This window comes from Hyperolius riggenbachi, chromosome 6 (assembly GCF_040937935.1).
Source record: "Hyperolius riggenbachi isolate aHypRig1 chromosome 6, aHypRig1.pri, whole genome shotgun sequence".
NCBI classification, from domain to species: domain Eukaryota; kingdom Metazoa; phylum Chordata; class Amphibia; order Anura; family Hyperoliidae; genus Hyperolius; species Hyperolius riggenbachi.
In genome coordinates this window covers 365870085-365882433 of record NC_090651.1, presented here as the reverse complement: position 1 = coordinate 365882433, position 12349 = coordinate 365870085, and the positions used below count along the sequence as shown (strand labels likewise).

General features: G+C 45.8%; 1 protein-coding gene across 1 annotated transcript in view; it reads left to right on the top strand.

The window, feature by feature from the left end:
* LOC137521916 (IgGFc-binding protein-like) overlaps nucleotides 1-12349 on the top strand; it is a 237839-nt gene that overhangs the window by 103475 nt on the left and 122015 nt on the right. Inside the window, exons 24-25 of the mRNA XM_068241793.1 lie at nucleotides 3550-4114; nucleotides 7077-7660. Of these exons, the coding sequence (XP_068097894.1) occupies nucleotides 3550-4114; nucleotides 7077-7660 (1149 nt within the window). The remainder of the gene's footprint in view (nucleotides 1-3549; nucleotides 4115-7076; nucleotides 7661-12349) is intronic.

Genomic DNA, 12349 nt, shown 5'->3' with positions numbered 1-12349 from the left:
AAAGGTGAGGTACTGAACACTTTTTTGACCTAAGTGACTTCTCTTCTCACTAACAATGCCTCCAGCTGCACTGAAGGTCCTTTCTGACAGGATGCTTGAGGCAGGGCCAGCCAGAAGTTGGATGGCAAATTGTGACAGCTCTGGCCACAAGTCAAGCCTGCACACCCTGTAGTCCAAGGGTTCATTGCTGCTCAGTGTCTATATCCTCACTTAAGGCCAGGTAGACAGCTACCTGCCGGTCGAGGCGTTAGTGAAGGGTGAATACAGAAGGGCTAAGGCGAGGCGTTGGACTAAAGAATGTCTGCATGTCTGACATCACCATGAGATCGCTAGAGCCTGCGTGGACATGGGAAGAGGAGAAAGGTTACTGGCAGTGGCACCTTTTTTCCGTTGTGCTGTGACATCACCCTTAAATGCACTGTAAAGCATACTTGCCAGCTGGCTTATACCGAGGGTCTAGTAGCGTTGTCACGCAGTACAGGTCATTCCCCTTGAGTTTTTTTAATACGGGGGTCCCTCAACAGGCTGGACAACATGAAAGACCTCATCTGTACAAAGTCAGATGCCGACCTACTAGCCATCTCCTCTTGCTCTTCTTCAGTGATGTCAGGTAAGTTCTCCTCCTCAACCAGCCACGAACCATACAACGGGAAAGGTGAGCAGCACAAGCCCCCTGCGATGCCTGCTGTGGTTGTTCTTCCGCCTCCTCCTAAAAAATAAAACACCTTCCTCCTCTGACTCCCTTTTCCCCATACAATTCCTCCTCCTCCTCCCCCCTCCTCTGTGCTGCCGCAGGTGTTTATGACAAATCTTATTCTGGTAATTATGTTTCCAACAACTCTTCCTCCTCTTCCTATTCACGTTCCTCTACAGCTTGATCCACCACTCTACACACAGCATGCTCCAGGAAGAAAGCAAATGGGATCAAGTCGCTGATGGCGCCTTCACTGCGACTCACCAGGTTTTTCACCTCCTCAGATGGATGCATTAGCCTGCAGGCATTACGCATAAGTGTTCAGTACTTCACCAAGAAAATGCCCAGCTCCCCAGAGCATGACCTTTGAGCATAGCTGTACAGATACTCGTTGAAGGCTTTCGTCCTGTTGTAGCAGGCGGTCAAGTATGAGGAGCATTGAATTCCAGTTAGTCGGGCTATCGCAAATTAAGCACCTCACCGGCAAGTTGTTTGTCTGCTGAATATCGGCCAAGCATGCCACGGCTGTGTAGGAACGCCTGAAATGCCCACACACCTTCCTGGACTGCTTCAGGACCTCCTGTAAGCCTAGGTACTTAGACTGAAATCTTTGCATTATAAGATTCAGCAAATGTTCCATGCAGGGTACATGTGTCAACTTTCCCAAACTCAAAGCCGACAAGAGATTGCTGCTGTTGTCACACACCACATTGCCGATCTCCAGTTGGTGCGGGGTAAGCTACTGATCTACCTGTTTGTTCAGAGCAGCTAGGAGAGCTGCTCCACTGTGACTCTTGGCTTTGAGGCAAGACATGTCTAAGATGGCGTGACACCGTCATACCTGGCATGCAGCATAGGCCCTGGGGAGCTGGGGGTGTGTAGTTGGAGAGGAGATAGCAGCACCAGCTGAGGAGAAGGAGGATGACAGCAAAGAGGATGTAGCAGGCGGAGAAGGAGGAGAAGGAGATGATGTGGCAGCAGGCCTGCCTGCAAGCCCTAGAGGTGTCACAACTAGGTTTTCTGCACAGCCGCGTACTCCCTACTTGCCAGTGTTCACCAGGTTGATCCAATGTGCTATATTAGTAATGTACCTGCCCTGTCCGTGCTTTGCAGACCAGGCATTTGTGGTCATATAGACGCTTCACCCAATGCTGTGTGCCAGATATAACACCACTTGCCTTTCAACATCACGGTAAAGTTTGGGTATCGCCTGTTTAGAAAATTATTTGCGGCCTGGTATCTTCCACTGCGGCGTCCCAATCACCACAAATTGTTAGAAGGCCTCAGAGTCCACCAACTGGTATGGTAACAGCTGGCGAGCTAACAGTTCCGCCAAGTCAGCTGTCAGACGCCAGACAAGGGGGTGACTGGCAGACATTGGCTTCTTCCACTCAAAGATTTCCTTAACGGACACCTGGCTGCTGTGGGCAGAAGAGCAGGAACCGCTCAAGGTGAGAGGCGTAGTGGAGGAGGGTGGCTGTGAAGGTGCAAGGAATAAAGCGGCTGAAGATGCTGCACCTGAAGGAGGAAGAGGAGGCGGAGGGTGGCTTTGCTTTTGTGTGCTGCTTTTCCTCAGGTGGTCATCCCATTGCTGTTTGTGCTTTTTCATCATGTGCCTTCGTAAGGTAGTTGTCCCTACGCGGGTCTTGGTCTCTCCACGACTCAATTTTTGGTGGCAGAGAGTACAGATGGCATCTCTGTCATCTGAGGGAGACACACACAAAAATGTCCACACTGCTGAGCCCTGGGATGATGGCACTTTGATGGTGGCGGCAGCAGCTGACCTTGAAGGGCATGTTGGCTGGCTGTCCATAGGGGGTGATACATGCCAACGGACACTGCCACGGGCTGTTTCTGACAATGAGCTCCCACAGCTTCTTTCAGCAACTCATCTCCTCCTACTCCCCTCTGAACTGTCCCCCTTTTCATCTTGTCTATTTGGAACCCACGTGACATCCATGGCAGTATCATCATCATTATCATCATCCTCATAATCATCCTCCACAGATTTGTTTGCATCAGACACCTCCAAAACTGCACCAACAACAGGTACTTCATCATCCTCACACCTTACGTCCATACTGACGCCTAACTCAGACATATGAGGTGGTGGTGTAACATGCTTAGCGCCTTCATCTTGTAACAATAATGGCTGTGAATCAATTAATTCCCCACCAAATAACTCCAGCGAACTGTCAAATGGAGTGGATGTGGTGCTCGTAGTAGCAGTGGTGGCTGCTGGCTGAGTGTTAAGTGGGGTGCCAAAATCAGAGCAGGAGGAGGAAGATATGTCACGGTTACGTGCGGAAGCTGAGGAAGATAAGGCATGGTTGGGGGTCCAGGAGGGAGTGCAGCCTGATTGGCTGCCATGTATCTGCTGTCTGTAATGTAGAGGGTCAAAGTTTAGCCCAATGATGTAGTATAGGGGGCTGGTCGAACTCGCTATGTGTTCGCGTTTTGATGTGTTCATGCGAACAGGTTCACCGGTGAACCGTTCAAGCCATCTCTAAATATTGTTACAATTTGCTTCTAAGTGAAGTGAAAGGTTTGAGCATTAACTCTGCCAGTAACTTGGAAACCTTCAATATGTTTTTAGCTTTTTGTTTTATGCTGTGTTTAAGGCTTTAGACCATAGATACAATTTAAGATTCATCCTACTATAAAGGCATGACAAAACATTTAATAAGCAATACAATGACACCGGCTGGAAGCCACTGGAAACACAGGCACCTAATGTACTTCCATCAGTGGAAGGTTGGCAAGTCCTGTCCTGTGATGTAGCAGCCATAGTTCTTTATTTGATTATGTGGACCATCAAATTGTTATTTAATTAACATGTATATGTTTTTTATTAGGTCGATGGTATATTGACACACTTGCCATATCATGACAAGGCAACCAAAATCTCAGTCTATCTATCAGGATCTAATATAAACCTTCACACAGGACTGGGTATGACTATGAGCTTCGATGAAAGCAGCAATGTGCATGTGGTCTTACCAAAAACATACGACGATGTGGTTGGTGGTCTGTGTGGCAACAATAATGGAGATGGCACTGATGACTTTGCTCTGAGTGATGGAACAACAGCCAAAAGCGCAAAGAACTTTGCAGCACACTGGAAAGTAGGAAATAATGTTGGCTGTAAGGACGAATGTTCTGATTGTCGAACATGCACTGATCAACAAAAAGCAGCCTATAGAAGCGATCAGTATTGTGGTCTTCTCATCAAAGCTGATGGACCATTTGGCCAGTGCCACAGTTCTATTGACCCAACACCTTTCTTCAATTACTGTCTTAATGATGCATGTGAACAAAGGCGTCTCCAGTCTGCTGTTTGTACCATCATGGCCTCCTACGCTTACGAATGTCAGAGAAATGGGTCTGCAATTAAGGAATGGAGAAATCCAACTTTCTGTGGTAAGTAAGGATAAGGGGGTTTTCTGCTTAAAGTGAACCAGAGACGAGGCAAACATTAGAGAAAACACCTACCCTGCTCTCTGTATCATTCTTCACTGTTCAGCCTGCTTGTTACCATTACCAGCCCTGATAAAAGCCCCGACTGAGCATTCAGTCTGGCTTTACTATAATGACTCAGCTATAATGATTCCTGAGCAGAGCCAGAAGGGGGCAGGCTTGGGCTTGAAAAGACATCAGAGAAGACAGACTCAGCTATAATGATTCCTGAGCAAAGCCAGACTGAATGCTCAGTCTGGGATTTTATCAGGTCTGATTAGAAGCAGGCTGAGCAGTGAAGAATGGAACAGAGAGCAGGGTAGGTGTTTTCTCTAATGTTCCCACTGATATATATGGTAAAATACATGAGGGTGCTTCGTCTTTGGTTCACTTTAAATTAGAGCTACTACCTAATGGTAATGTTTAATGAAAGAGGAACTGTAACAACATATTGGGGATGTGCACTTTTATGCTAAATCTCCTGGTCTTGCTTTATATTGGTAAGTAGCCATGCCCTCCCACTTAGGCTTAACCTAGGCTGTTAATTATGTGGAATCCCCCCACCCCAAGCATTGTGGAAGATCAGCTATAGTTCTTAAAGAGACTCCGTAACAAAAATTGCATCCTGTTTTTTTATCATCCTACAAGTTCCAAAAGCTATTCTAATGTGTTCTGGCTAACTGCAGCACTTTATACTATCACCATCTCTGTAATAAATCAATGTATCTTTCTCTTGTCAGACTTGTCGGCCTGTGTCTGGAAGGCTGCCAAGTTCTTCAGTGTTGTGGTTCTGCTATGAACTCCCCCCTCAGGGGGGAAAGAAACACACAAATGATCTCTTGAGATTCAAAAGGAAGGCTGTATACAGCCTGCTTGTGTATGGATGTATTTTCTATGTGTGGACATGCTGTACATCAACCTACTTCCTGTTTTGGTGGCCATTTTGTTTGTTTATAAACAAACTTTTTAAAGCTGTTTTTAACCACTTTTAATGCGGCGGGGAGCGGCGAAATTGTGACAGAGGGGAATAGGAGATGTCCCCTAACGCACTGGTATGTTTACTTTTGTGCGATTTTAACAATACAGATTCTCTTTAAGATGTTGCCGTGTGTGATACTTTTCAGAAAGTAAATTAAGGAGAGGAAAGATTTTAAAAAAGTGTGAGAAGATAGCACTTCTATGGGGCAATACTTTTTATTCAGTTTGCAAATTGCAATAGTCAAGTTGGACTTGACAAAGACACACTAGTGTGTTGAAAAGTGTTGTCATTATCACCCAGCACATGGACTCCAGACCTACCATGTACCCTTGTTGATGACCCCTGATGGCCATAGTCAATGTCCGAGGAGCTGAACATTGGGTGCATGAGATACTCTTGCAAATTTTTGAAATCCTGTTCTTCTATTTCTTTTGCTATTTGCAAACTGAATTAAAGGTATTGAACCATAGAGGTGCTCTCTCCTGTTTCTCATACACACACCTGTCAAATCCCACCAATGGGAGAGCTGCTCTGGATGCTACCTTTCCTCCTTTCATTGTCTGACACTGGAATTGGAGAACGGGTTCACTTTGGACTAGAAATCCTTTAGTCCTGGGTGTAACATGGAGCACACAGTTATTTTTGCATTGAAAGAAAATATTTTACAATGGGTAAAAAAGTAAGCAATTTTATTCAATATGTTATTTTGACTGTAGTCTCCAAAAAACAAAAACAAAACAAAAACAAAAGAAAACCTGTCTAACTAGTAGGTAAAACGTAATAACAAACTAATATTGAGTAACAGCTTGTTTTTGGAGTTTTTTGGGGGCCTTGTCTATAAATCCTTTTGAGCACCAAAGAAGCAAACACAAGTATTAAAAAGTAAGTCAAGAAAAGTTGTATCAGAGTAAGCAGAAACAGCTTAGCTTGAGTGATCGTTATTCTTTAGAAGGTGCTGGAAATAAAATTCAGTTGCGTAGCTAGGGATTTTGACACCCAGTGCTGATTATTTATACACCCCCCCCCCTCCCCTAAAAAAGAAACAAACAATTTTTTTGATGGAAGGGTTGATGGGTAGGGGCACTGAGCATGTTGTCGCAACTTTGGGGGGATTTGGGGGGAAAATAAGTTATTAGGATGTGAACAGAGATAACCGTTATGAGACACTGTACTCTATACAGTGCTGCTGAAGATGTCAGTGCTGTATAAATACACAATAATAATATGGTAGGACATTAGACATATGACTATGGTAGGAATAGATTGTGAACTCCTCTGAGGACAGTCAGAAAAGGGACACACTGGGCACTGATGTGCAGACAAAGCCCAGGAGATTAGCACTTACAGAAATATTGGAACAGCCCATCTCACACTTGCAATCAAAATCTCGAATATCTATATTATTATTATTTCATTATTATTATTTAGTATTTATATAGTGATGACATATTCTGCAGCGCTGTACAAACTATATTGTCTTTTCATTTAACTGTCCCTCAGAGGGGCTCGCAATCTAATCCCTACCATAGCCATATGCCTATGTATGTATTGTGTAGTGTATGTATCGTAGCCTAGGGACAATTTAGGGGAAAGCCAATGAACTTAATTGTATGTTTTTGGGATGTGGGAGGAAACCGAAGTGCCCGGAATAAAGACACGCAGACATGGGGGAGGGGCATACAAACACTGTGCAGATAGTGCCCTACCACTAGGTGCTAACCACTAAGCCGCCATGCTGCCTACCTGTTTTTCCGTGATTTAAGAATTGCACGACCCTCACTTGATTGCCTGAATAATTAACTGCATGATTAAGCAGGGATACTAATGATCGTAAGGAAGAGCTCAGCTCAATGTATATACATTGTCTAGATACAACAATGTTAGGTGGACTTGTCTCAGTAATTATTGAGGGAATATTTTAAATTGTATTTTTTTTTCTTTTCAAAGAACTCACCTGCCCCCCAAACAGTCACTACGAGCTCCTCGGAAACGGTTGTCCCCCTACGTGTTTCGGCCTTATTGCTCCACGATCGTGTGTACCATCTTATACGGAAGGGTGCTACTGCAATGATGGTTTCATCCTGAGTGGTGAGGACTGTGTGCCAATCGCGGAATGTGGCTGTGTCTTTGAGAACATCTACTACAAAGCAGGGCAAGAGTTCCACCCCGATGACCTCTGCAAGAGGAAGTGTACATGTGGTGCCAGTGGTATCACCACATGCCAGGAAAGCTCATGTGAAGCCAAAGAAGCATGCAAAGTGGTGGATGGAGACCTTGGCTGCCATCCCAAGGAGCTTGGCCAATGTTCAGCTTGGGCAGGTCCATACTATATCAACCCAGAAGGCAGTTTCTATGAGCTCCAAGGCACCTGCACCCAAGTACTTACCAGGTCCAAAAAAGGAGCACCCAAGAATTTCCAAGTGATCGTGGACAATGACCAAAATAACAACATGGCATTAATCAAATCCATTACTGTGGTGTATGATGGCTACACTGTAGAGTTAGACAATGGAGGAAGTTCAGACATTAAGGTAAGGAACCAAATTTATGAGCCGATGTAACATCCCACAAAAAAAGTTGTAGTAGAAACAATGTTTAATGTCAAAGTATTTGAAATGACACGTTTTTCGAGGTTTTGGTGCTAATGTCCAAGAGTGTAGAAAAGGTAAAACACATGCAGAAAATAAATATTCCAGCAAACCTGGACTACATTTTTTAAAAGTGTTAGTCATTAGATCCAAAAAACAGTTTGTAATGTTTTCACGGGTCATATCGGAATACAATAGTGGTTGTGAATATGTAAATAAACAAATAGATGGGTCGGTACCACCAAATGTAGTTAAAGCTCTTTTAATAAGTCACGAGACAGCAGTGACGGACACTATTTCGGGCTGACAAGCCCTTTCTCAAACTGCTCGTCAAGCTCGTTGACAAGCCATCTGAGAAAGCCCGAAACAGCACCTGTCACTGCTGTCTAATGACTTATTAAAAGAGCTTTAACTTCATTTGGTGGTGCCGACCCATCTATTTGTTTGACTTCACTGGTCCCAAGAGACACTGGGATGGGGTCGTAGCCCACCACCTTGTGCATTGGTAATCCTCACCTTTTGTATACATAAATAAAACAAATGTTTTTTGCAAAGACTTCTGGAGACATAACATCACTCTCTTACCTTGCTTAATGGAGATAGCCATGCCGGTCACCATCAGTCTGAGGTGAGTGAGATGATGGAGCACCTAAATATAAAGTGGTAACTGGGTGTGTCCACAGATTATATTGCTCAGATTCCATGGAAAGGACATTTTGGGTGTGATGTTCTCCAAACAGCATTCTGCCGTCCTGGCTATGAGACAGCATATCTTAAATGATGTGTAATGTCTGAAAGATCAAAGCTGGCTGCAGGCTAAAATGTAAACCTTGTCTTTAATAGCATAAAGTTGCAAAATAGCTTGCATAGCACTAATATGTGTTTTTCAACAGATGTTGATTTCTTTTAAGTGTTTTTAATTACCCATATATCCCCACCTAAAAGTCGACCTCGTGTATAAGTTGACTGCAATATTTGACCCTCTCTTAACCTCCCTGGCGGTATGCAGATGCGGTGACTGCGTCCACCAGGAGGGATTTTTTAATTAAAAGTGTTTTGTTAATGTTAGCTAGCACTAGGCCAGCTAACTGAGGCCCCCAAGTCCCCCGGCACCTCTCTGAGACCCCCAATCACCGCCGGCAACACTCACCCGTCCGCGATCCCGCGAGAGCCGCAGCTTCCCAATGAGCTTCACTCGTGGCTATGGCAACGATCGGACATGACGTCATGAAGTCATCAACGTCATGACGTCATGCACAATTCTGATCCTCCCCATAGCGAAGCCGGGTGCTGATTGGGAGGCTGCGCCATTGCGGGATCACTGGGGGGTACGTATACCGGCGGCGATCGGGGGCGATCAGAGGGGACCGGAGGGACTTGCAGGACATGGTTAGCTAGTGAAGTGCTAGCTTAACCAGATAAAACCATTTTTATTTTTCAAAAATCCTCCCGGGGCCATGCAATCCCCTGCGGCGGCTAGCCCAACACTGTGTTGGGCTTACCGCCAAGGAGGTTAAGCTGGATTTTTTATTGACTCAAGTACAGAAGAGTCCTAGTTATCAACTAGAGTCCTAGTTAAGAACTCAACTAACCAGAAGTCACTCTCAACTAACCAGAACAAATCTTTGGCAGTACTCATAGTGGTGAAGGTTAACTTTTTAGACTTTTTGTAGGCTCTGTTGTGCTTTAAGACTGGATACAATAGCCCTCACAAGATTTATTATCTTTACAGAGTTCATAGTATGTATACAGAGTCGGGGATGGTACTGTATTAGCTGTATTAGCAGTCTCCAGCAACCAAAAAGCACACTTATCCGGCATCAGCCAATCCTCGTGGGTGCCGGATAACAGGGACTTTGCTGTATAAGTCTCCTAGCAGCACTTGGGAATGAGGAGGAGTCAATGGGCCTGATTCACAAAGCGGTGATAACTCAGTTATCACGCCTAAAAGACTTTAGGCGTGATAAGCTTTGCACCGCTGAGTTAGCACCGATTTGTGCTCTTTATTGCGTGCAAAGTCCCGTGCGCAAAGTTTTATGCGCACAATCACATAATTCAGCGCGCAGCGCCCATAGGGTTTAATGGGCGCACCGCGCGCACTGCACCGTGCGCCACGCGACTGCGCACGGGAATCTCGCGTGAGTTTCATTTTACCACACCTAAACTGAGTTTAGGCATGATAAGGGGCTTTTCACAGGCGTGCAAACACTTTGCACCGCTTTGTGAATCAGGCCCAATGACTGCACTGCATACAGTATTGCAGCCATTAACTCCTCCTGTCCCTTAAGTCCAGCCAGTACCTCCTCCAGGCCCCCAAGTGCAGCAATTAATCATCCCCCCCCCCCTCCCCGCTCTCCTGCCGCCCAGTATTTCCCCTCTGCCCCTTTCATGTTAATTGTTGTGGCCAGGACTTTCAGACCTGTGTTTTCTTTGCATTTCCTTTATCAAGAAAGTGTCACCACTGGGTAAATTGTTGCAAAAGGGAATGTCACTAATAGTACACACATTACTCAGTGTGATTGTGACTTGTGTATAAGTCAACCTCTATACTTTTGAGTCAGACCTAAATTTCTAGTAAATTGTTCTCTGCAAGAAGGGAGGTTTCCTACCTCTCTAAAGGAAGGAATCATCAAACCCCTTCTTAAAAAACCTTCCATGGATCCAGATGCAATGAGCAGCTACAGACCTGTCTCCAACCTCAACTTCTTAGGTAAAGTTATTGAAAAGGCTGTCTATCTGCAACTTGAAACCAGGCTGTCAGTAAACAACATCCTGGACCCTCTACAATCTGGCTTTAAGAAACACCACAGCTGTGAAACCGCTCTCATCCAAGTCTCCAACGATCTGCTCATGGCAAGGGAAAGAGGGGAATGCTCCATCCTAATCCTGTTGGATCTCTCAGCAGGTTTTGATACAGTTGACCATGAAATCCTGCTCAACAGACTGCAGGAGTACTGTGGCATCAGTGGATCAGTCCTCCAGTGGTTCAGATCATTCCTGACTGACAGAACACAGAGAATAGCCCTAGGACCTATCATGACCAACCCTGCACCTCTAAAATTCAGAGCGCCACAAGAATCAATCCTATCCCCTCTGCTGTTTGCAATGTACATGTTGCCACTCGGTACACTTATCCTACATCATGGCCTGACGTACCACTGCTACGCCGATGACACACAGCTATACCTGTCCTTCAAACCTGGTGGAACAGACCCTACTCCAAAAACAAAGTCTTGTTTAGCTGAGCTACAGGCGTGGATAAATGATAACTGGTTGAAACTGAATGCTGACAAAACTGAGGTCCTTGATGTCCAAAGCCAGCACTCGCCATCAAAACAGCTCTATCCTAAATCAACACCAATCAGGATTGGGAATTCAGACATAAACAGCTCCAACCTTGTGCATAGCCTTGGTGTGATAATAAATGGGGAATTGAGTTTCAGAAACCAAGTTTCATCCGTAGTCAAACTTCCTACTTTCATCTGAAGAACATTGCAAAAATTAACCACTTAGCGAGCGGCCGTTTCCTATCAGTTCACAGCACGGGGCTCCGTGAACAGCCTGCGAGCCTCCGTTCGCAGCTCGCAGGCTAAATGTAAACACCCGGGGACGTAATCCCCTGTGTTTACATTGTACGGCGCTGCTGTCACAGCAGCACCTTAAGGGCCCTTTTCCACCAGCGCGTTTGCGCTGGCTGAATCGCAAAACCGCAAACCGCTAGCGATTTTACAATCGCTACGGTTTGCTTTTTAACATAGGAATCGCGGTAGGTCATTTCCACTACCGCGATTCGCTTTTGTCGGGAACGCGAACGCGCGGCGGAGCGATAATTGCCGCGATTTTGCTATGCACTGCATAGCATAGCAAAATCGCGGCCGCAAACGTCGATGGAATCGCCGGTTTTGCGATTCAGCAATCGCTAGCGTTCAGCGTGAACGCTAGCGATTGCAGGTGGAAAAGGGCCCTTAAGGAGACCGGCGAACCCCGGGCTCTGATTGGCTGGGAATCGCCGCCATCTGATAGGCTGAGGCCTATCTGAGGCAGTACAGGATGGATCGCTGTCCTGTACCGCCTATATTGCGAAGAGAAGGGAAGGAAGGAGAGGGAGGGGGGAATAGCGCTGTGGAGGGGGGCTTTGAGGTGCCCCCCGCTAGGCAAACTAGCCGGCGGCGATCAGACCCCCCCAACAGGGGGTTCCCCAAAGTGGGAATAAAAGGGGGGAAGTATGATCGCCCTGCCTGCCACCTGATCTGTGCTGGGGGCTGAAAAGCCCACGCAGCACAGATCATCAAAAACTCAGCCGGTCTTTAAGTGGTTAAACTTCTGATTCCCCCAGAGGATCTCCCAACCATAGTTCACACCTTCATCACATCACGACTGGACTACTGCAATGCCCTTTATGCAGGCCTTCCCAAAAAGGACCTGCTCCACCTGCAATTAGTGCAGAATCAATGAAAAAGGAGAGCAAACAGTCGCGTACTGGTGGATTGAGCGGCCTGGGTGTACTCAGGGTCAGTCCTCAACCCCTAAAAGGAAAGTGGTGCAAAGTATAATAGGAGCACCTGGCGCTCGAAATACAGAGCCAATATGATGTAAATGTGGACAGTCACAATGTTTGTTCAGCCGAGTATC